The sequence below is a fragment of the Cynara cardunculus genome (genome assembly GCF_001531365.2).
Source record: "Cynara cardunculus var. scolymus isolate 2C chromosome LG 1, CcrdV1, whole genome shotgun sequence".
Lineage (NCBI taxonomy): Eukaryota > Viridiplantae > Streptophyta > Magnoliopsida > Asterales > Asteraceae > Cynara > Cynara cardunculus.
The window spans coordinates 9,369,034-9,393,802 of record NC_037528.1 but is presented as its reverse complement, the minus strand read 5'-3'; the positions used below and the strand labels follow the sequence as shown (position 1 = coordinate 9,393,802).

Below are 24,769 nucleotides of genomic sequence, written 5' to 3'. Positions count from 1 at the left end.
AATAGTTAATTTGATACTAATATCGATATATTTTTGTCAAATTTTTATGATATCTTCAAACATATATTTTATTCAAAAATAAAAACATCATCGCTTTCTTAAAATCACATAAAGCTATATTATAACATCGACTGAGATAAAGAATAAAATGAAATATTAAAATCACGATGTATCTCGCTGCATTGCGCGAGTACACTTCTAGTTTGATACTAATATCGATATATTTTTGTCAAATTTTTATGATATATTCAAATTTATAACTTATTCAAAAATAAAAACATCAAGATTTTTAATATTATAACATCGATTGAGATAAAGAATAAAATAAAATATTAAAATAAAAATGTAGTTCGCTGCATTGCGCGAGTACCTTTCTAGTTTAAATAAGATATAGATAGCTGAAATTTTAAAATAAAAAATCCGTTAAAATTAAATGTAACCCTTCTATATATATTTTGATTTTAATTTTTTATTTTAAATAAATTATAAAAATATATTGAAAATGTTGTTTTACTTCATAAATTATGGGTTCTGTTTAAAATTAGAATTTGATTGAATTTTCACTATTAATTTACGAGAAAGTTTTATATTTAAAATGCCGACCAAACAGTTCGTGTTTTTTGAAGTTGGAAAGTTTACTGCCCTATTTTGAACCTGGGAGCTTGAGATGAGAAGGTTATCAATGGCGTAACAGTATAAACCCTATCGCACCAAATCGCGCATTCTTCAGAAATCGTTCTACCAATGGAGGGAGGAGGAAGAAAGGCCCCATCTAATCCCGGTACGAAGTTTGCGGTGTATCAGAACCCTGCTGTCTCTGCTGCCCTAACCACCAACAGCCTCCGCCCCTCCAACTCTACTTTCATCTTCATTCTTTCTATCTCCTCTGCTTCTGCTTTCTCCCTCTTCTTCATTCTCAGGTACCTTACATACCCCCTGCTTTCCCCTTCACTATTACAGTGACTTCTCTGTTTCGTATTCGATTGCATTCGTCAACAAAGCGCTGTTGTAGTCGTTTCTGCTACTTCATATACTTGTATTTGGATGAAACCTTTGCTTGTTATATATATATATGTGTGTGTGTGTGTGTGTATAGAGAGGCAGGATCAAACGAAAACATGTGATTTTACTGGTAAAAAAAGTGTCCGGTCGACTTCTGCAGGTCGCCGGGCAAGGTCGCTTAAATCAATGTGATGATTCGCCCGTAAACATATTTTTTTAAAATAGGAACTGTTCTTGTTTGATCCTCCCTCTCTCTCTCTCTATATATTTATATTTCCTTTTGAGCATGTTTGCATCTCTATGAAATTGCTAGTGGCTGTAACGCCTGAATTTTAATCTAGAAGTTAAATTCAAGTGAATATGGCTGAAACGAACGGTTGCATCCATGTATTTTGAAAAATGACCTGAATTTGGAAAGAATTACAACATTGCTTATTTTCCATTTCTTACGTAAAATCTCATGATGGTTGTTCATGCAATGTTATCATGAATTAGATTTGTAATGTGTAAGAAGTATACTAAAATATAAAGGTCTAGTTCATAACCAGGTTCGTAGTTTGGCTCATCTGTTTTCCTTTCATGTCTTCAAACATAAAATGGCAGTTCTTTAGGTGATTGCAATTCTGAAATATCTGACATTATACAACTTGCTAAATAAATATCCAAGATTGATTGTTTTTGTTTCTTTTATACTGGTTTTCTTGCATTCAGTGACTAATAAATAATTTGTTGTGTACTATTCAAGGGAAAACGAAATTGTTGACAGTTCCAAGCTCAGATATGTTACTCAAGACGTTGCTTGTGAGTAATATTCTTCGTAATGGATTTTCTAGACTTAGATTCTTCTAAAATTATCAGCTTGATATTCCCCTTGATTTTTTTTATGTTTGTACACAGATCTCTTTCTGAAAGTGATGCAGGCTGCCATGGCTCTGGTTTTGATTGGATCCTTATTTGCCCTTCTCAAAGCCATCTCGTTATGGAAAACAAGAGCTGCTACAGCTGCATCTACCTCTACTGGCTCCAACGAGAAACTAAATCTGACCAAACGACAACTGGAGCTGTTGGGAATAAAGCCAAAGTTTGAACAGGCTGAATCAAAGTCTTCAAAGGAGCCACCCAAACCTAAAGCTAACACATCACCTTCAAATATACTTGTCCCCCTCCACCAACCATTTATGGGTTCAGACCATTCAACTCGTATAAACAGTGACAAATCTACTGCTGGTAGTGGAAACAAGATGCATTCTTTCAGCACCTCTTCTAAGCCACCAGCTTCTCCATCAGTCTATCTTGTCCCTTCACAATCACCAAATTTAAAGACACCACCAGGCCTGGATCAATATGTCTCCACTCCTTGGTCAAGTAAGCGAGCATCTTCTACCCGAGAAATATCAACAGAAAAACAGCTTGAAACATTCTTGGCGGATTTTGATGAGAAGTTTTCCATGTCTGCTGGTAAAGTCGTTACTCCACCTCCCACAATAAGCGGGCTTGGTATATCTAGCCCCAGTACCAATACTTCTGGTACTACGAGAAGTACACCTCTAAGGCCCGTTCGCATGTCCCCTGGTTCTCAGAAGTTCAGTACTCCACCAAAGAAAGGGGAGGGTGATCTCCCTCCACCCATGTCCATGGAAGAGTCAATTGATGCTTTCGAACGCCTAGGCGTCTATCCACAAATCGAGCAGTGGCGTGACCATCTCAGGCAGTGGTTTTCTTCAGTTCTGCTGAATCCCTTGCTTGCAAAAATCGATACTAGCCACATAAAGGTTTGTTGCAATTTGTGATCTACTTAATTTTAGTTGTCTGTTAAAACTGCACAATTAATATTCATGGAGGTAATATGAACAATAAAATTATCTTTTGGCCATTTTCCCTGCAAGTATCAGTTAAGCGACTGGTTTAGAACTCCATGTACAATAATAATTCATCCAAATTGCTTAGTCTTTGACGACAAATGTTATGTCATTATCTGCAGCTGAGTAATTTCACAAAGGATGACCATCAGTTGACTAATATGGTCACGCCTTTTAGAAGTTGAAATTGCAATAATATGTGCATTAAGAGTGTCTACCAAACTACCAAGTATTGATATCTTGATTGGTCTAGAATTCACTGGGGAAAGTAAAACGTTAAAATGGGATAGAGAAGCCCCATAAACACAATGATCTTTGACATGTTATGAAAGCCTATGTGCAAAGTTGATACACAAGGAAATTTAGCATCAAACATTAGATGGTTTACACATTTATGGGCTCATTCCATCCACTTGAAAATCCGTAGAATATTTTTGGTCCCAATGTTCAATAATTTGAACAGGTTTCACATATCAGATCACATGAAAATCGACACAGTAAAATCTGTCTGACATAAATTATTCATGGTCTTTATGTTAGTACCTTCCACCCCCCGTACTCTTAATACAAGCCTATTAATATGTTTCCTTCCCTAGGTTAGTTACTTCTTAAGTTCTTATGTCTCTTGTTTTCTATCTAGATTTATATAAATCTTTAAGAAGATAGCGCCCAGCTTTGTTGATAAAAGTAGTCATGAAAATCTTCGCGATTAAGAAGCTGTTTCACTTGTATCTTTTTGCTGAAGTTAAACATCCAGCATGACATGTGTTCATACATGATAGCTGATGCTTCTTCATCATGTATTTGGGCTCACTTTTTAAAAATATAATTATTGTATCTGTTTCATGTATTATTCACTTGCTCAAACCATAGCTGATGTTTTAATACTGAAAAATGCTACAATTGCGGCTTTTGCATAACAAGACACCACAGAGATGAAAAGACAATTTTTTTATATCATGTTGATTAGATTATTTAAAACTAGGTCAGTTGTTTTCTATAAGCACTTATATCCATCTTTAAGGTAAACAAAAGAAAGCCACAAGGGTTGTGGTGGTCAAGACCTGGGGGGATGTGGTGGAATATCGCATCTGGCCCTGGGTTCGATTCCTGGCGTCTACAACAATTGTGGCCACCACAATTTGCCGGGATTAGTCCAGGCATAGCCTGAGATACCCATCCAAAAAAAGGTAAACAGAAGAAAAATTTGCAGTGAATAACGTTGTCATACACATGGGGACTGAGGATTCCTTTTCACACGCTTACCTGGACAAGGAAAAGAGGTTTATCCTGATCTTGAGAATCACACCCTTAAAAGGGCTATCTGCTTTTGCCATTGCTTCAGTGCGCTCCACAGAAAAAGGTTTCATGTTTTGATTAAATTGAATTCAGGCGTTTGAGCGTTTTTTAAGCAAAAATAGGGAAGTCCTCTATGTCCAAAATTGGCATGTTCTTTTACATTTTCGTGCACTATGTTTCTTTAATCATTTGGACCCACGTCCACCCTGTGGACTAATAATACAAACTTTCAGATGATAGTTTGTTAGGTTCTTGGGAACATAAAACATCCTACAATAGTGCATACTTTCTTGATGCAGGCCCTGATTGTTTGGCTGAAGTATAGCATGTTATTTAGAACATTTCGTGTTTGATTGCATAGGTTATGGAGGCTGCTGCTAAACTTGGTATATCTGTTACAATCAGCAAGGTAGGACTTGATTCGACAGTAGGAGCTACTGCAACTGTCTCTTCCAATGAGAGAAATAACGATTGGCAGCCTGCATATACCCTTGACGAAGAAGGGCTTCTTCTTCAGTTACGCACTACTCTTGTTCAAACTCTAGATGCTTCCATGTGTAAGTCACTTTGTCCTGTTATTTATCCAAGTTGAGACTTCTACTTTGACCTGTTTTTCATATGGACTATTTTCTGGTCTGATATAACTCACATCTGCTATATGGTTTAATACATTTTTTGCTATTCCCTGTAAAATCTAGTTATTCTTGTCATGTTCACAGTACTGAATGGAGGGATATTTTCTTTATGGTCGTTATACACTGCGCTCTTTTTTGAAAAGGCTTTTCAATTTCATACTTTTGTAGCAAAGTCGCCTCTGGGTGGTTTCCAACAGATGCCAGCGCAAAACCCTTCGATCCCTGTCATACAGGAATTTATAGATGTCATAACTGAACATCAGAAGCTTCTTGCTTTGGTGAAAGGGGAATGGGCGAAGGGTTTGCTACCACAGAGCAGTATACGGGGAGATTATACAGTTCGGAGAATCCGAGGTAGTCCTTTTTCTTGATAGCTTCTATATTAAAAACAGTAATCAAATTGGGCACTTAAGTTTAGTGCATGAAAAATAAATTGAGATAACCCATGTGTCAATATCTCGCAGAACTTGCTGTAGGAACCTGTGTTAAGAACTTCGAGTATATAACGAACAGAGACAAGTTGAATAAGAAATGGAATGAAGTTCCAACAGACTCTCATTTGCTGGCGTATCTATTTTGTGCTTTCTTGGAACACCCGAAGTGGATGCTACATGTAGATCCTACATCTCATGCTGGTGCACAGTCTAGCAAGAACCCTTTATTTTTAGGTGTACTTCCACCTAAAGAGCGGTTTCCAGAGAAGTATTTGGCTGTAATTACAGGAGTCCCCTCCGTGCTTCATCCTGGAGCTTGTTTATTGGCTGTTGGCAAACAAAGCCCCCCGATCTTCGCCTTGTATTGGGATAAGAAGCCCCAGTTTTCTTTTGAGGTATGGTGATAATTAAGAAGTCATTGACTTTTTGAACTATCATAACTTGGCTTTTTTTTACAAACTAACCACTGTTCTTGCAAAAGAATCGACAATAAGTCCACTGCTTGAATGAATTAGCATTTTTCTGGACAAATTATGAAAAACATAAACGCAAGAAGATCACAGTGTTTGTCTTTTTCCCCTAAAATCACTTATTTTTGCAAAATGTAGTTGTTTTCGCCCCAAAATCACATGTTCTTGAATGAGTTGTTTGTAACAGAGTTTGCATTTATTTTGGGGCTGAGGGAGTACATTTTTTTTGACGATATGGTCAGCAGATACTTTTTAAGGGAAATCAGCGTACAATACTTTCAAAGATTTGAACTTTGAGGCTTCATCTTGCTCTTTTGTTAATCCAATAATTGTTATTTCAATTGCAGGGAAGAACAGCACTTTGGGACTCTGTCTTGCTTCTATGCCATAAGATCAAGACTGATTATGGAGGCATTGTTCGAGGAATGCATCTTGGCTCTTCAGCGTTGGGAATTCTTCCAGTTCTCGATGATGAAAACAGTGAGTGAATATTTCCCATGTTGAAACTGTTGATGTTTAGTTGATACCAACTGTTGGAGACAAATATGGAACTTCCACCGCTATCTTCCATGTCTTCTCAAAACAGAATTCAATGGAGATCATCTACTTTGGTTCTCTTTAGTTGCAGGTATTTCTTATTAACATTTCTAGCTACTAACTGCTGTGTTAGAAGAAGCTGATTTAACTTTTAGTAGTGACCATTTATGTGTTAGAAAAAAGGTAATTGACATTTCTAGCAACAATTTATGTGTTAGAAAGGGCTGATTGACATTTCTTGTGACAATTTATGTGTTAGGAAATAGTTATGACATATTTAGACAGCAGTATCTAGATACCAGTAACGTTTTAGGAGAAGAGAAGGGCCGGTTAACGTCAAAACGACTATCTGACAGGAAAAAGGCTTATTGCGTGTTAGAGGGGTGCTCAGCAACTGTCTTGAGACTATTTTATATTTTCGGAAAAACCCGATTGACATTTTCAACTACTACTTGCGTTAGGAGTTCATTGATTATGTATTTGAAAAAGAATGTTTGATCAACATTTTTTGTGGCTAGAGTAAATTGGTTTTCGTCCCTGCGGTTTGTAAAATATGATTTTCATCTCTATGGTTTACAATTCATTGTTTTTTTGTCTTTATGATTTACAATGTATTGCTATTTTCGTCCTGTGGTTTACAATCCTTTACTGTTTTTGTCCTTATACTTAAAAGGTAGGAAGTAGCCTTGTGGGTGAAATAGCAATGAGTTACAAGCCATAGAGACGGAAGCTGCAATCTTGAAACCACAAGGACGAAAGTGGCTTACACTTGTCTGCTCTTACGGTTTATTCTTTGAACATGCCAAATTCGCTTGTTTGCTTTTACGATTAAATTTTTACAAACCTAGCAGGCAAATCTGGTCTACTCTTACAATTTAGAAGTGGTATCATTTAACAGAACATGAACACATAATAACAGGACAAGATATTTATGATATGCAACCCAGAAAAATAACACGCTAAAACTCACCCAAGTTTTCTTCAATTTTATGTCATCAACATTTATTAGCAGGGGCTAGGTCGGTGCTATACTGTGGTCCTATGTTAATTAAGATGGAGGACTGTGTGAGAATAGGAGTTAATGTGACAAATGTAAAGAGATTTTGACCATTGATCACTTTTAATCAAACCAACCTAGGAATTATGTTTTAGAAGGGAACTGAGTCGGTGTATCTCATTGGTGTTTCTCTACAATTATGATTGATCCAAGGGTGGAGATCCATTCTTACCCTTCTCGCCATAACTTTCATTCTCACCGGAACTCAACCTTGTTTAATAAAATACTTGTAATTTGATATTTTTAACATTTTGTGTACTCGTGTAGGAACATGCCATGTTGTAGCCTTCTAGTCATAGTCCCATACATTATCTGTTTGATTTTATAGGGTTGTCATGGTCCTGTAAATTATTGGTAATCAAATAAGTTTGTATACATATTTGATAGTTGATTTTACATACCAACTATAATTGTTACATTACTTGGTTTACAAGTTCAAAAACTTGAAAAGTCGACAATGGTCAACCTAGTCAGATCGAAAATAAAGGTGTGACATTTGTTTGTAAGGTGTTTTCATTGATATAATAATATTTTCTGATATACAACACATTTTTTGAATTGAATTCTTTATATAACATCATACTAACCAAAACCCATGATGTGCCTGAAGCAACTATATAGTTATTAAAGAACAAAAAAAATTCAAAGACCAGTCGATTAATTACGTCAAGTTGTTGCAAAAAGTTTAACTTAAATAGTTTTTTTCAGTCAATTTCGGCAACTGTTTCTGGGTTGCATTCTCAATGATTCAATTCCAAAAAGAATATTTTCTTATTCTTGTTATTATTAATATATACTAGAAGAGTACTTGCGTAGTGAGACATATCTCAATTTTAATGTTTTATTTTATTATTTGTCCTTGTCGATGTTATAATACGATTTTATGTGTTTTTAAGAAAGCAATAATGATTTTAAATTTGAAGATATCATAAAAATTTGAAAATAACTATAACAATGTTAATATAAATCAACTATTTAAAAGTTCTCATTTTTTATGTAATTTCTTTAATTTATTTTTTATTATAATTTAATCTAAGTTTGATAATGAAATAATTTATTTTTGGTTTTATATTATAAATTTTATAAAGATAATATTTAAGTATTCTGTTAGGATTCAACGATTATTCTAATTATATCTTAGATTTTTTATATTTAAAATGAGATGTTTATTTTGTATTTGATTATGTTTATCTGCAGTTAGTTACACAAATTCAGATATGAAACTTTAATAAGTTGTACTTACGCATAATCTACTTGTAATCTTGAGTTTTAAGTAATATGCATTAATAAACAGTACTTTACACATAAAAAGTAGTACACAAATTCAGATATGAAACTTTAATAAGTTGTATCTACGCATAATCTACTTGCAATCTTGAGTTTTAAGTAATATGCAGTAATAAACAGTACTTTACACATAAAAAGTAGTTTTTAAGAGTTTTTGTCAAATGCTTTATAATATAGTATATATATAGATATAACATGGAGAGTTGTGCTCAATGAGAACGATGATCAAATAAAAAAACATGAGAACGATCAATTCACATGTGATTTTACACATGCACGACCTAAGTCGCAGGCCAAGTCATCCGTGCATCCATGTGTTGATTGCATTTAGTAATTGTATTTGATTTGGTTGTCTCATATTTTCTAGTTTTGATGATGTTCTCGTTTGATACCCTATCTCTCCCTCTCTTTATATATATTGTGTGAGAAGGAGAGTTAATGTGAGAAACATAAGAAGAGATTTGAACTCTTGATCATCTTTAATCTCAAACCCACTCATGACTCGTGTTTGATACGAGATTGAGCTGGTGCATCTCAATGTAATGTGCATACAAGGGTGAAGATCGCTTCTTACACTTCTCATCATAACTCTCATTCTCATCGAACCCAAACTTATATTATATACATATTACATTTCGAAAAAAGTTAAACGAGTTCTGAAACAATAAGTCGAGGATTAGTGTGAGTAGTTTGGGTGGCGAAATTAATTGAACACTACTTCCTTTAACTCAAGAATTGTTATTTTTTTTTGGATTAAATGCATGAAATAGCAACCTACTTTCATAAATTTTCTTATTATAACATTCTACTTTTGTTTTTTTTTTTATTACAGCAATATATTTTCAAATTATTTTTTATTAAGGCATTGTACTTTAAAAAATCTACCCAGTATAACAATGAGTAACCTATTACCTTTTAAACCGGTTAACCCCTTGACTTTTTTTTGCTTGTGTGGCTTTAATGAGGTGATGTGGATGACACATCATTTTGGTAACTTTCTTAAAATAAAAATAAAAAATTATTTGTAATTTTCATTTTTCATTGTTATGATTTAAAAAAATAATTAATTTTTTTGACTTTTTTTTATTAAGTTGCATGCAAATTAAATATTCTAGAGTAAAATATTTCATAAATAAATATGCTACATTATTTCCGAGATATATTTTGTTTGTAAAAAAGATAACACTTCTCATTTTCTGTTGTTCAAAAAAATACACATCTTTTAAAGTTCTCTCTAAAATGTTAACGAAATAAATTGTGTTCTACAATTTTTTAATATTGGTATATTAATAAATAATTCAAAAAAATCTAATTAATTTAATACATTTATGCGTCAAGTAAAAGTTTTTAAACAAATAAAATATATTCTTTAGAAGATAATATATTTTTGGTAAAAAATAACCAATTCTTATTTTTTTTTCAAAAAACACATTTTTAAAAAAATATTAGCGAGATAAGTTGTCTTTTACTAGTTTTATTAATATTGGTATATTAATGAATAATTTAGATTTATTTTAATTCATTTAATATATTTATTAATAACATGTAAAATATCTAAATATTAAAAGTACATTGTTTAATAAAATCTAGTAGATGCTATAATAAAATAATTTTGAAAGTACAATGTTGTAAAGTCACATCACTATAATACATGTGGACAGTCTACGTGGACAATGAGGTGGCATGAAAACCTGGTGTAATAGGTAAATTTAAATCAAAAGGTTACCCAATGCTATAATGGGTAAATTTTTTAAAGTACAATGTTCTAATAAAAAATAGTTTGAAAGTACATTGTTGTAATAAGAAAAACTAGAAGTACAATACTATAATAAAGAAATTTATGAAAGTAGATTGCTATTTTGTGCATTTTGTTTTTTTTTAATACAAACAGCATATATATCATATTTTTAAACTCATAGGATAAACATCGATATCAAATATCACTTCTTTCGTGACTTCATTTATCTAACTCCTTTTTCTTTTTCTTTTTCTTTTTATATAATTTTAGTCTCTACTTGTTTAATCAAATTAAACTCATTAGGTTTTATCTCCTTTAGATAAAACTTTATCTTAAAATAAATCAACATAATATAAAATAATAAACCAATAAATATATAAGAGTTTCGTATTAAAACCGTTCCAATCATCTAATTTCCATTCTTTATATTTCATTTCTTTTTGTTATCTATTTAACCTCAAACTTTTTTAGTTTTGGTCTCATTGGTTTTGGCCAAGTGGTTTTGGTTTTTATAACAAGAGATATACATGTTTTGATATTTACTGATTATATCTCAGTAATGTTTTTATATGGTTCTTTATATGCAGATATCTTATGGAATAAGATTAAAATCACAAAATTCATGATTTTTTTTCATTTGTTTTTTTATAATCGCTTAAAATTCTTAATTATGCATTTATATCAACTCAAATTTTCTCTCAAAATCTTCCAAACCTTACAACAACCAACATTAATCGCGTACCTCGTATTAATAGCTTGTGTGAATACATTCAACCTATAAACCAAGTTCAATTCATTTAACATTGTCTAGCCACCTCTAGGTTGGAATTTTGGCTCAGTCCTTGCTAGTCAACTTTAGTAAAAGCTATATAATATACTAGATTCGATGGTATTATCAATTTTATACCATGACAAACCAACCAATTTTTATATCAACCGTACCAATTTAATTGATACCAATGCAGTTGGTACCAATCTAATTGGTCGGTAGCACAGTACCAACTATCTAAACTTGGTTGAATGTTGCATTAGAATTCGTGTACCATAATAAGACCATACAATATCGATTTTAAGGTGTGTTTACTTGAGGCTTAATGAGCTTAATGGATAAATTAGCTTATTTGCACAGTAAAAATAGTATGTTTACTTCGGGCTTATTCACCCATATCAAAAACATGAGTTATCCAGATTAAGCCAAAAAAAAACTCTCCCTACCCTTACAACGCACGCCTCTCTCAACCCAACACCCATCAACATTGCTCTCTTTTCCTCCAAAGAACCATAATCGACCGATTAATCTCTTCAAATCGATTCCTCTCTTCTCCAAAGGTAACCACTTCTCCACTTTATCTATCGATTATTTGCTTTTAGAAAGAAACCCTAGCTGATATCTATCGATTTCATGATTTTCGACTTTAAGTTCCATATCTGTTATCATCTCCGAAGGTTTTGCTTCTCCATTGCTTCTGTTTGCTGCTTTATATGTTTCATTCTCCATTGCTTCTATTTGCTTCACCAAAACATAATATCACCATAGTGTTTGCTTCTGTATGCTGCCATAGTATTTGCTTCACCAAAACAGAATATGCTGCCATAGTGTTTTTTAGTATCTGTTTGCTTCTGTATGCTGCCATAGTATTTGCTTCACCAAAACAGAATATGCTGCTATAGTGTTTTTTTAGTATCTGTTTGTTTCTGTATACTGCCATAGTGTTTTTTAGTATATGTTTGCTTCTGTATGTTGCCATAGTGTTTTTTAGTATCTGTTTGCTTTTGTATGCTGCCATAGTGTTTTTTAGTATCTGTATGCTGCCATAGTGTTTCAGAAACCAAGTTGTTCAAATATGGAACTTGAAGTTCAATAGTTGGGTCTGTCAGTTGTATATGAAATCTGAAATAACCTTTCAAATCAAACATATGATAATCTATTTTTTAAAAATAGATGATATCTATTTTTTTTTTAACTCAAACAATTGGTTCAATAGTTGGTCTGTCAGTTGTTTTATTGGAGATATTGACGATTATGATTTCTTCCCTTCCATTCTTCACTCTGTTAAAATCAAACATACCATTATTGATTCTTGACAGAAACACATAATCAACTCCTCTTTACCTAGCATTAGTTTGACACAAAGCCCAACTAAACTTCCTTTTTTTATCTCAATTCTTGACTATTAAACTTCATGGATTCAAGCTATTCCCAGTTGGCTTTTATAACCACAGTTATTCAAAATTTCTGGGATGCATGTATACTTCTTACTATCAACTGACTTGCTTCCTTACAATTTGGTTGGTTTACTAGTCTTCAAGTTTGAATGTTACTAGTCTTCAGTTTGGGTTTATTAGTTTGAAAAAGCTGGAGACTTTACTTGTTTACAATGTTACTAGTCTTTGGTTGGTTTAGTTATTTGTATTAGAATGTTATCATGTCTTTTCCTTGTTTAATAGCTCGAATGTTCGTTATAGGTATGGAACAAACAGGTGAAACACAACAATAACAAATGGTTAGAATTAGTTGGAAGAATCCCAATATTGTCAAAACTTTCTTAGAAAGTTGTATTCTAGAGGTTGGGTTGATTGGCTACTTTGTATTTGAACTTGGATTTTTAAGTATTTTATGAATTTATGTTTTAATTTTTAGATGATATCAATGAATTTATGTCTTGAACTTTAGATGACATCAATGAATTTATAAATTTATGTTTTGATATTTAAATATTTTATTTTTCAGAAATATCATTTCCCTTAAAAAATGAACAACAATTTATTAAACAACGCGTAGTTCATGCTCAGTGGTAAATTGGTCATTTATGTTATTCAGACTGTTGATTCAGATAGAAAAGTAAACATCAACATAAATTTATCCAGACATACAAATATATCCAGAGATGACTTAATAGAAAATTTGGTAAACAACCCCTTATTATTTTAGTTATTATTAACTAATGTTTAGTGTAATACAACATGCTTTGATTTTAAATGCTCTTATCTTCTTTGCTAAATTATGATATGGATGGATAGATAGAATTTGACTCAATTCATTCGCCCAACTCTAACAAGCTTGGTAACTCGTCCACATCTTCATAGTTAGTCATCACTTTCAATGTCCGTTTGTATCATATCTATACTATATTATAAAGTATTTGACAAAAAACTCTTAAAGACAATTTTTTATGCACGAAGTACTGTTTATTGATGCATATTACTTAAAATTTAATATTACAAGTAAATTGTGCATAAGTACAACTTATTAAAACTCCATATTTAAATTCATGTAACTAACTGTAGATAAACATAATCAAATATTGGATAGATATATCATTTTAAATATAAAATATAATTAGAATAATTATTGAGTTCTATTTGAATATTTAGTTATTATTCATATAAAAATTATATTATTAAACCTAAATTAAATTTCTTTGTTACTAATTTAAATTAAATTATAATTAAAAAATTGAATTAAGGAAATTATATCAAAATACAAGAACTTTTAAAAATATTAATTTGATACTGATATCGATATAATTTTTTTTGCAAAATTTTATGATATTTTCAAATTTATACTTTATTCAAAAATAAAAACATTACCGTTTTTTTCAAAACCACATAAAACTGTATTATATTGACATAAAAAAAGAATAAAACAAAACACTGAAATCAAGATGTGTCTCGATGCATTGCACGAGTACCCTTCTAGTTATTAATGAATAGTTGTACCATATACAAATTATTTTAAGGCTTGTATATGTACTGATAAATGATACAATACGTATCAACATATTATTTGGATACCCAATAGTTTTAATGTATCTGAATCTAGTTGGTGATGTTAATATAAATAAATTTGTAACTTTAACTTGTATTTGATACAAAATCGACCAACATGTACCAACCGAAAAAAAATTGGTACTAATTTAGTTGGTTGATATATGATATAAAATTTTACATACCAATTATACTTGTTTGATACAAGATACTGAAAAAAAAAATATAATACCGTATCATGTTTGCTCATAGATAACGATATAAAATCTATACTATATTATAAAGCATTTAAAAAAAACTTTTGAAAACAAATTTTTATGCATGAAGTACTGTTTATTAATACATATTACTTAAAATTCAAAGTTACGAACTAACCGTGCGTAGGTACAACTAATTAAAGTTTTATGTTTGAATTCGTGTAACTAACTTACAGATAATCATAATCAAATACAAGATAAACATTTCATTTTAAATATAAAATATAATTAGAATCATCATTGATTTCTAACATAATACTTAATTATTATCCTTATAAAAAATTATATATTATTAAATTAAAAAACAAATTACTCTGTTATTAAATGTAAATCTAAATTATAATAAAAAAATTGAATTAAAAAAATTACATGAAAAACAAGAACTTTTAGATAGTTAATTTGATACTAATATTGATATATTTATTTTTGAAATTTTATGATATTTTCATATTTATATTTTATTCGAAAATAAAAACATTATTCATTTCTCAAAACCACATAAAAACCGTATTAAAACATCTATAGAAACGAAATAAAACGAAACATTAAAATCGAGATATATCTCGCTATATTGTACGAACACTCTCCTAATAATTCAAAGAAACGTTTTAAAATTACTTAATTTTTGTTTTTTTAGGTCAAGTGCCTACCTGATCTTATTCCATTGACCGATCTCACCACCTATTGATACACGAGTGACAAGGCCACACAACAAATCCAATTAATTCGGATGTTCAAGAATCCACGTTTATCACCTTATGTTGAAGCTTATCTCTCCCCCTCACGCATACATACCCAACCCAATCCCTAAAAGACCGCCAGTCTAATTATGGAGCCACAGGCCCCACTCGGAACCCCATTTCGTCACGGAACTAAACCAGTTGTCGATCCTATTTTAAACCCTTTACCCCCCTCCACTTCTGTGCTTGTGTTTCAAGATGATGCACAGATTGGTGAGATCAAGATCAATACTCGCTGCATTATCGGTAACCAAAGGTTCTTTTCAACATCAACGAGCCTTCTTTTCAACTTCTATGTTGTTCGATGATACGCAGATACAGGTTCCCTAAACCCTAGCTTCTTCTGGCTTTTGATTTCAATTTTATTTATGTTTGTTTAATCTAATGGAAGGTACTATGTTGTTCAATTTGTGAATCATGCCAATGCTGTTATTGATTGCATGGTAATCATCTGAATTGTTACCAAACTTTGCGAGTTTAGCTATTGGGTCATTGACATGGAGATTCAAATCTCCGCTATTACTTCCCTAATCATAGCTATCTGTAGTCAAACTAACCCTATATTTCCCAAAACACAAAAATTTCCAGTGTAAGATTTTTTTTTTGACATTTTCTAATGGTTATTTTGCAACAAAAATTATGATTACAATATGTTAGAAGTAGGGTGTATAGGGTAAGATAAGATGCAGGCACACGTTTCTTCTATCTCAAGAGGTAGTGAGATTTTTTCTTAGAAGAACTTAGGGTTGCAAGAAAGATTTGCGAAGCCTAACTAAAAGCCACATTTTGCAGAAATAATTCTTCTAGATTTATGAAAGAAAGCAAAGAGTCTGAAGCAATCAATTTTTTCTTGGAAGCGCAAAGACAGGCTGAACAAGAAGATCATGTACTCTGACGATACTAATGCCTTCATATCCAACTTCAGTTGCTTTCCCCATGTCCTTTTTGCATGCCCTCTCTCATCCTTAACCCCTTGACTGTGACTCTCTCCACCCTCCTAACCCGTTTGTCCCTGCGAACATGTTCAACCCACTGTTGTATTCCCTCTCTTAATACTGTTAATAAGTGCGACTCCCAGACCTGCTTGGAAAGCCTCATCTGGTATCCTATCTAACATGGGCTGGCCGCAGGTGCACCTCAGCATCCTCATACTGTAACTTCCATTCTCCTGTCATGCATTTTGTTTTTCTCCCAACACTTCGACCCGTATAGATTAGTGGTTTGTTGTTGACATTTGTATATAAAGGCACTCCAAATGTCTAAAACTTCAATTCCAATTAGATATAAGTTATGGTGTCATTTGCGGCATGATGAAACTAAGATAAACGAAGGAGAGAGATTCTGGGATTTATATAGTTGGGTATGTAATAGATCCAGATTATGAGTAAGCTCAAGTTGATCAAGGTTGAATTGGCCCCTTGCTCTTCAAATGATTTTGATAAACTGTGAAGTGCAAAATGAATAAACTACTTCCAGTATCATGTTTTATCTAGCCATAAATTCTACTAGTTTAGTTTTGGATAGTATCTTGCTTGTTTTGAGATAATAGTGTGGAATTTATTATGTGTGTTGAATGGTTTTCAACTGTTCTGTTTTGACAGTGCTTGGTTGATTATACTCATTAGTTTGCCCTTTAAATGATTTGGTTAATTGGCATTTCTAAGATTGTTTTGATTACCATTGTTATTACTTTATCCTTTTTTGTGGACTTGTGAGAATTGGAGGATGCTGAGCTTATCGATCTTCAATTTCGAATTCTTTAAACTTTACCAACTTAACTACTATTTCTTGTCTCAAAAGACAGCTTTGGCTATTTTCTAACAACTTATTGCAATGATGACAGTTCAAAGAAAGTGTCGCTCAATTTGCCCAAGAGCATATAGCACCTCATGCACCAGAAATAGACAGAACAAATTATTTCCCAAAGGTTTCATCCATTATTGGTTTTTATATATCTAATGCATGTATATGATCTCCAAAAATTGACTATGGCTTGTTTGTGGTTTAGGAGGTTAACTTATGGAAACTAATGGGTGACTTTAATCTTCATGGAATTACCGCTCCAGGTAGAGCTGCATCCTCTCTATTTCTCTTGATTTCTTGCTACTTTTCTGAGCATATTGTGCCAAAAAAAGAACATATGATATAAGTCATGTAGCTGTGCAGTCGTGGAAAGATTACTTCTTTTTCCTTCTCTTTAAGTGGACTTCAGTTTTACTTCTTGGTTTGAGTTGCCTACACGAGGTATTATCCAATTGTAAAAGTTAATTTTGTTTTGAAGAGGAATACGGAGGACTAGGCCTTGGTTATTTGTATCACTGCATAGCTCTGGAGGAGATTAGCCGTGCATCAGGATCAGTCGGGTTGTCCTTTGGTGCCCATTCTAACCTCTGCATCAATCAATTGGTAACACTAAAAACTCTATATTTCTGAATTTTCAGCACTTCATACGTGTCTAACAAGTTTGTCTATCTTGCAGGTGAGAAATGGAAATGCTGCCCAGAAGGAAAAATATTTGCCCAAGGTTTTATTTAGTACTAGTTGTTCAGTGAATGTAATTTTGGTTTGCGAAGTGCACATTTCGTCCTTTAATGACTCCGTGCTAAGTTCCTTCCATTTTCTTTGTAAAGCTAATCCGTGGGGAGCATGTGGGAGCTCTTGCGATGAGTGAGCCGAATGGTAATTTTCGATTTTACAGTTTTGGAATATCTTGTCTTTTAGATCAATGATGCTTTATTTTGAGTTGATTTTTCTTTCTTTTTCATATCGTCAGCTGGTTCAGATGTTGTTGGCATGAAATGCAAAGCTGACCGTGTTGATGGCGGTTATGTTCTAAATGGGAATAAGATGTGGTGCACCAATGGTCCAATTGCTCAAACTCTGGTACATTTATATAGAATGTTATAACACCCAGAAAGTTATCAAGAATTTTTAGATATGTCTAGAACATTCTTTATTTCATCTCTAAAAAACTCTTTGGTATCGGAATTTCAGTATATGTTTTTGATAATGTCTTCTGTATTACTGTATGATGAACCATTCTTTAATCATTTCAAAAGAGTTTCCAGATGATCCGTTTTTGTATCTTTGTTGACTTATTAGTTGGTCAAAATCAGGTGGTTTATGCTAAAACAAATGTTGCTGCTCGCTCAAAGGGGATCACAGCATTCATTATTGAGAAAGGGATGCCGGGGTACATCTTTTCATCTCAATGGCTTTAAGGGGATGAAAACGTGCTTGTTTGTATACAAAATCGAGATTTGATACTACACATTAACTATCTTTTCTTTTTCTTGCTTGGACTATAATATATGCCAAGTATCTTTTTCTTGATTTAGTATGAACTTTTTCTTTTCCTTCTAAATGTAATGCAGGTTCAGTACTGCCCAGAAATTGGACAAACTTGGAATGCGAGGAAGTGATACGTATGTTAACTAAATAAATAACCCCATGTCTGATTCATATCTTTTTTTTAATAACAATACCATCTGACTATCCGATTGTTACAAATCTCAGATGCGAGCTTGTTTTTGATAATTGCTTCGTTCCTGAAGAGAATGTTCTTGGTGAAGAGGGAAAAGGTATGAATATAATCTTTTCGTGTTTCCCGTCTATAGACCAAAATGTATCTACTGGAAGTCTTTGATTTTTCTTCAGTTTTGAAGTTGAATCATGATATATATTTAAGATCATCCATTTCAGGAGTGTATGTGATGATGTCGGGTTTAGATTTAGAGAGACTTGTATTGGCAGCTGGACCTATCGGCATCATGCAGTCATGTCTTGATGTTGTTCTTCCTTACGTCCGCCAACGAGAACAATTCGGCCGCCCCATTGGAGAGTTTCAACTTATGGAGGTCAGTAATCGCCCCCCATTCAAATCCGACTTGTCATTTTGAAAAAAAACAGGCGACAATCCTTTCCAACTCTATTTGCTGTGAAAACAGGGGAAGATTGCAGACATGTATACTTCTTTGCAGTCTTCAAGGTAAAACACATGCTGTTGCTCGACTTCATAACTCTTGAACCTCCCTTTTCTTTGTTTTTACTAACGATCAACATTTAACATTTTTTACAGAGCATACATGTATTCTGTTGCAAGGCAATGTGATAATGGGATACTTGTTCCAAAGGTCCACTTTCTACCCTATCAACATTAAAATTCTTTTTGTTTTTTGGGTAACTGTGGCTATGTGGGCCAGTTAATCTCATAGGTCCTTGAAGATTACGGTCAGGAAAATCCCTATTTTGACCTTCAAAAGTTAGGAATGGCATTAACAATTGTACCAAATTCCTTCTTCAAAAGTTAGGAATGGCATTAACAATTGTACCAAATTCCTTTTACAGGATTGTGCTGGAGTTATACTTGTTGCTGCAGAAAGAGCCACCCAAGTAGCTCTGCAGGTGCAATGAGATAGATCATAAATGATTCATTCATTTTTTCAACTGGTTTTGTTTATAAGAAAATGTGAATGTTTGTTTGGCAGGCAATTCAATGTCTGGGTGGTAATGGGTACGTGAACGAGTACCCGACTGGCCGGTTTCTTCGGGACGCTAAATTATACGAGATCGGTGCCGGAACGAGTGAGATCAGAAGGATGATTGTTGGTCGTGAACTTTTCAAGGAACAATAAGAAGTTAATCTCCTTTCTTTTAAATTAAAAATCACAAGAAATGTGCTACTTTTAATGCATGGTATATAATTTGATCATCTAACTTTTATGATTTATCTTATTATTGGCTCTTGTGGTTGATAACTATAAAATTATTGATTTTGTAATTACCAATGCACATATTGATAAGTGATATTGGTCTATTTTTTTTCCGTAACCATGAGTTTCCGTATCAGGTTACGTCCATCGATTCTCTTTTTTTATCTGCTTCAAAGGTTTCCCGTCTAGCCAAGAAAATTGTTCTTGTGATACTAGACATTTTCTAACAAGGTAAATTGCACTAGTCTGAAGAATAATGACGAGTGACGACAAAGGAGTTCGACACAAGAGCACAATTGCCATTCAAAAACCAAATCAAGAATCCATAGTCGACGACAATCTTCTTCTGCAAATATTAAGCTCATCGAACTCAACTGTGAACCTACTGGGTCATCAAAACTTTCGGCCAAACGATGTGAAAAAAGAGCATTTCCTTGTTCCGTCATCTTTGGAGCAACAAACTCAAACATATCTAAATGGTCTCCGGTTGTATAAGAATTATACTCGGTTATAGCCTTGACACCACCAACCCCATATTATCATCACAACTTGAAAATGTAAAAATGGAGCATCTTTAACCAAATTTCCGTGAAGACGTTAAGGGGCCGTTTACCTAATCACTTACCCGGTAAGCGTTTACCTGTGAAATTCAACATTATCTCTTACTTACTGGGTAATATTTTAGTCTACGAAAACATCATCATATGCAACAATTTACCCGGTAAACACTAACCGTAATAAGAACTGTCACCTCTCACTTACCGGGTAAGACTTTCGGTCCTTGTTTCTCTTTTATCGAATAAAATTCTTGATCCTTACCATATTCATCTTGTAAGGTAACGTAACTTGGTAATTACTTAATTAGAGTTGAAACTATTAAAACAAAGGCAAAAAAGGTTCTCTATATTTTTCAATATTTTGAAGAAATTGTTGTTGTTGGAACTTGGATTGAAAGTTGGAAAATGGAAATGCTTTAACGGCAAGCCCAATTGAGATGTGGGGTTAAAAGGTACCATTTTTGTTGCAGGTGGGCTGGATCATCGTATTGGGCTTCATGGGCTTTATGTTGATTTGGCAATTGGTATAGTGGTTTCTTTTGTACTTTTGTTTGGATATGAGCCCATCACATTTATAAAAAAAAAAAAAGTCAAAATACATAAAATAGCAATTTACTTTCATAATTTTTTTTATTATAACATTGTAATTTCAGTTGTTCTTATTACAATAACGTACTTTCAAATTATTTTTTATTAGGACATTATACTTTGAAAATTTTACCCATTATAGCATTAGGTGACCTTTTGATTTAAATTTACCCATTATACCAGGTTTTCATGCCACCTCATTGTCCACGTATGTTGTCTACATGTATTATAGTGATGCGACTTTCTTATTACAACATTGTACTTTCAAAATTATTTTATTATAGCATCTACTAGTTTTTATTTAACATGTACTTTTAGTTTTAATATTTAGATATTTTACATGATATTTAATAAATCTATTAAATGAATTAAAAAAATCCCAAATTATTCATTAATATACCAATATTAATAAAATTAGCATAACACAACTTATTTCGCTGATATTTTTGAAAAAAAAAATTGTGTTTTTTGAAAAAAGAAAATAAGAATTGTTCCTTTTTTACCAAAAAAAAAACTTTTATTTGACATATAAATATATTAAATTAATTAAATTTTTTGAATTATTTATTATATAATAATATTAAAAAATTATAGATCACAATTTATTTCATTAACATTTTAGAGAGAATTTTAAAAGATATGTATTTTTTTTAAACAACATAAAATAAGAAGTGTTACTTTTTTTACAAACAAAATATCTCTCGAAAATAATGTATCATATTTATTTAAGAAAATATGTCACTCTAGAATATTTAATTTGCATGCAAGTTAATAAGAAAAAGTCAAAAAAATTAAATGTTCTTTTTAAATCATAGCAATGAAAAATGAAAATCACTAATAATAATTTGAAATAAGTTTTTATTTTTATTTTAGTTAAGTATCAAAATGATGTGTCATCCACATCACCTCATTAAAGCCACACAAGCAAAAAAAATCAAGAGGTTAACATGTTTAAAAGGTAACAGGTTAACCATTGTTATAATAGGTAAATTTTTTAAAGTACGATGCCTTAATAAAAAATAATTTGAAAGTACATTGTTATAATAAAGAAAAACAAAAATAGAATGTTATAATAAATTTTTTTTATGAAAGTAAGTTGCTATTTCATGTATTTAACCCTAAAAAAACAAATTAAAGATAAAAATTTGTCATGGTTTGTTTATTTTGTTGATATGTTTTGAATTATTTGTATTTTGAATTTCAGAAAATATTTTGAAGATAATAATATTTTAAAATTAATGTGTGTTTCTTACTTATTTTAGTAATGTAATTTTATTTAAGTTAATGTGATTGTATTTTTCTGTTTTATTTCCATTATTGTAATGACAAAGGATATTTTAATTGCATTTAATTTTCATCATTGGAATGTTAAATTATATTATTTTAATTTTAGTTAGTACAAGTTATTTATGTTATTGTTATTTCTATTATAAATTCAAAAATCTTTGATATAAATTAATTTTTTATTGGAATTTATTTTCTAAATTTTTAAGTGAAGTATATTTATGAAACAATACAAGTTTCATGATTATAGGTACACAGGTGATTTATCTCCACTTGTCAAGGAAACCGGTTCGTCCGTCCCGATTGAGGATTCGGGGTCCCCGGTAACTATGACCCATGTCAGGAATCCACGTTTGGCTCAAATCGAGGCTGGGTATCACATTTCCCTTTCTTGATCGGCAAAAGGAGATGCAACCTTATGTACTTTTACGTGTGGGACTATGAATCAAGACTCGAGAGAGTTCGTATACTAAATAAGAATCTTATTACGCAAGAAGAAACGAGGCTAAATTCGAGGTAAACTGGGGATAGTCTCATTAAATGACGAGGAGGGGACTTATAATCTGTATCCGTCGGTCCTACAATGTTAACTATTTGGAATAACACTCTATCTAAATCAATATCAATAACTGAGATTTCAATTTCAACTCATGTTAATGTTTTTCATCACCGTTTTAAACTTTTAAGGTTAAACAAACTTTTTTGGAACCATCAATCTTATAATCAAAAGCTTATGTTCGTTATAGCTTAAGAATTTATTATTTTTTAGAGAGAGAAAAATATTTAACATTCATACACTCAATACTAGGTATAGGAAGTCAATAATGCATGAAAAAACAAGAGTAGTTTTGAAATCCTAAATATAGATATAAGTTGGACCGTCTCATATAGTTGGTAATTCTTTTTAAAGATATAAGTTTTCTGAGTTAATAACAACTTTTAGAAAATTTATAGTATATCCATTAAAAAAAATGGTTGGTTTTCGTTGAGAATGAAAGGTGTAATAAAAAGGGTAGAATGGATATTTACCCTTATATCAATTATAATTGAAGATCAACATTAATGAGATGCACGAGTCAATTCCTGTATCAAATGCAATTCATGGGGTAGGGTGAGATTAAAAGTGATCAAAAGTCGATATCCCTTATTATGTTATTCACCTTAATTTCTTTTCTCACATGATCTTTCGTTAGAAAAAAATAATCACATACTTTTCTTAACTGGTTTTGTCATAAAAAGAATTTATATCTCAAACTTCTTAAAAAGAGTAATTATTTATGATAAAGTATTGAAAATCTAAAAATTAGAGGATTTACTAAAATCACATCGACAGAAACATTATTCACTTTCCAAAATGGTACTTTTTTATAATATTAATATTTGGATCGATTTGAGATATTGAAATGTGACAAAATAAATAGAACAAAACATAGATCATTGTTACATGATTGATATGAGTAACAGACATGAATAAAAATAGAACAAAGTTTAACATGTTCTACCCATTTTCAACGAAAATGGTAAAAAAAAAAACCTTATATTTTACCAGTATATACTCAAAAACCTTATATCAAATACGTTCGGAGATGAAACCAATCATGAACAATGACTGTTTTAATAATTTTTCCAAAAATCTATATATATTTTAAAAGAAAACCAACACAAAGCGATGTGACACCTTCTTAGAGTAGGGTTCTTAGCTAGGAAATTTTCTTCTTTTTTTGAATTTTTTAAAATATTAATTATGTTAAAGACTTCCATGTCCCTACATCTGAAAATGTATGCTTTTTTTTATCGTAATCGGACCATTTTGGTAATCAGACCATTTTGGTAATCTTGTAACCACTTTAATTAACAATTAACCTCTAAACCATCCAACTTTATCTTCATCCCTTAATTTCTTTATATTTTTCATTTTTGTTTTTATTGTTATTGATCTAATCATCCTTCAATCTATGTCTCTCTATTATTTTCCTTACCAATTACCCCATTCGACATAAGAGAATTATAAACATGAGTTTAACCGGGTAAACCGATACAACCCTCAACTTGTTCATCTATGGCAGAAGAGTATACCAATATAGGTAAGAAGGCATTGGATCATGGGTTAACAGAAGTCTCTATTGAGACTTTAGAATTTTGATTATTTTTGTTTGTGTTATGAATTCACTTTTGTCTTTTTTATAGTTTCTTAATTTGTAATTTTGTAGGTAAAAAACACCGACAATAAGGTGAAATTTTTGGGCATCGCAATCATAATTTTCTTTTTTCTCAGATTTTGCTTTTTTTTTATTGATATAATTATTATCAAAACATTAAATTAACTAGACTATTCATTTTCGTTAGTTATACCCAATATTTTTTAATTCTTTTATCTCAAGTGACTCTATTTCTTATTTATATAACAATTATTTAATACACACACACACACATATAATCAAAATATCTGTAAACTCATTTATATAAATGAAATTACGATCAATATATGTATATTTTTATTTTTATACTTGAATATAATATACACACACATGAGACTTGAATATAA

General features: G+C 31.7%; 2 protein-coding genes across 5 annotated transcripts; both read left to right on the top strand.

The window, feature by feature from the left end:
- Nucleotides 1-639: 639 nt before the first annotated feature.
- Nucleotides 640-7,635, top strand: LOC112502359. 4 transcript variants are annotated; one of them, XR_003067674.1, is made up of 8 exons: nt 640-920; nt 1,748-1,803; nt 1,900-2,774; nt 4,522-4,717; nt 4,880-5,149; nt 5,260-5,624; nt 6,047-6,327; nt 7,561-7,635. XR_003067674.1 is itself a non-coding variant. In XM_025106254.1 (7 exons), the coding sequence occupies exons 1-7, from the start codon at nt 745-747 to the stop codon at nt 6,185-6,187; spliced, it is 2,079 nt and encodes a 692-aa protein (XP_024962022.1). In that variant the 5' UTR covers nt 640-744; the 3' UTR covers nt 6,188-6,814. The 4 variants fall into 4 exon arrangements, 2 of the variants coding, with proteins under 2 accessions (XP_024962022.1, XP_024962028.1); XR_003067673.1 differs by lacking the exon at nt 7,561-7,635 and adding an exon at nt 7,116-7,360; XM_025106254.1 differs by lacking the exon at nt 7,561-7,635 and having other exon boundaries at nt 6,047-6,814.
- A 7,606-nt stretch (nt 7,636-15,241) lies between these two features.
- LOC112515228 (isovaleryl-CoA dehydrogenase, mitochondrial-like) lies at nt 15,242-19,814 on the top strand. Its single transcript, XM_025121907.1, has 15 exons — nt 15,242-15,404; nt 16,927-17,010; nt 17,092-17,149; nt 17,365-17,489; nt 17,563-17,607; nt 17,714-17,762; nt 17,857-17,966; nt 18,200-18,276; nt 18,458-18,508; nt 18,600-18,664; nt 18,786-18,940; nt 19,031-19,071; nt 19,162-19,216; nt 19,431-19,487; nt 19,571-19,814. The coding sequence occupies exons 1-15, from the start codon at nt 15,282-15,284 to the stop codon at nt 19,715-19,717; spliced, it is 1,242 nt and encodes a 413-aa protein (XP_024977675.1). The 5' UTR covers nt 15,242-15,281; the 3' UTR covers nt 19,718-19,814.
- Nucleotides 19,815-24,769: the final 4,955 nt, after the last annotated feature.

What these genes read in the sequence shown, in the direction of transcription:
- LOC112502359 (XM_025106254.1), top strand. Translation starts at nt 745, where the DNA reads ATGGAGGGAGGAGGAAGAAAGGCCCCATCTAATCCCGGTACGAAGTTT. An exon ending in AACTCTAGATGCTTCCATGT is followed by an intron (nt 4,718 to 4,879) that starts GTAAGTCACTTT and finishes TCATGTTCACAG; the next exon opens with TACTGAATGGAGGGATATTT. An exon ending in TACAGTTCGGAGAATCCGAG is followed by an intron (nt 5,150 to 5,259) that starts GTAGTCCTTTTT and finishes AATATCTCGCAG; the next exon opens with AACTTGCTGTAGGAACCTGT.
- LOC112515228 (XM_025121907.1), top strand. Translation starts at nt 15,282, where the DNA reads ATGATGCACAGATTGGTGAGATCAAGATCAATACTCGCTGCATTATCG. An exon ending in TCGATGATACGCAGATACAG is followed by an intron (nt 15,405 to 16,926) that starts GTTCCCTAAACC and finishes CAATGATGACAG; the next exon opens with TTCAAAGAAAGTGTCGCTCA. An exon ending in GAGAGTTTCAACTTATGGAG is followed by an intron (nt 18,941 to 19,030) that starts GTCAGTAATCGC and finishes CTGTGAAAACAG; the next exon opens with GGGAAGATTGCAGACATGTA.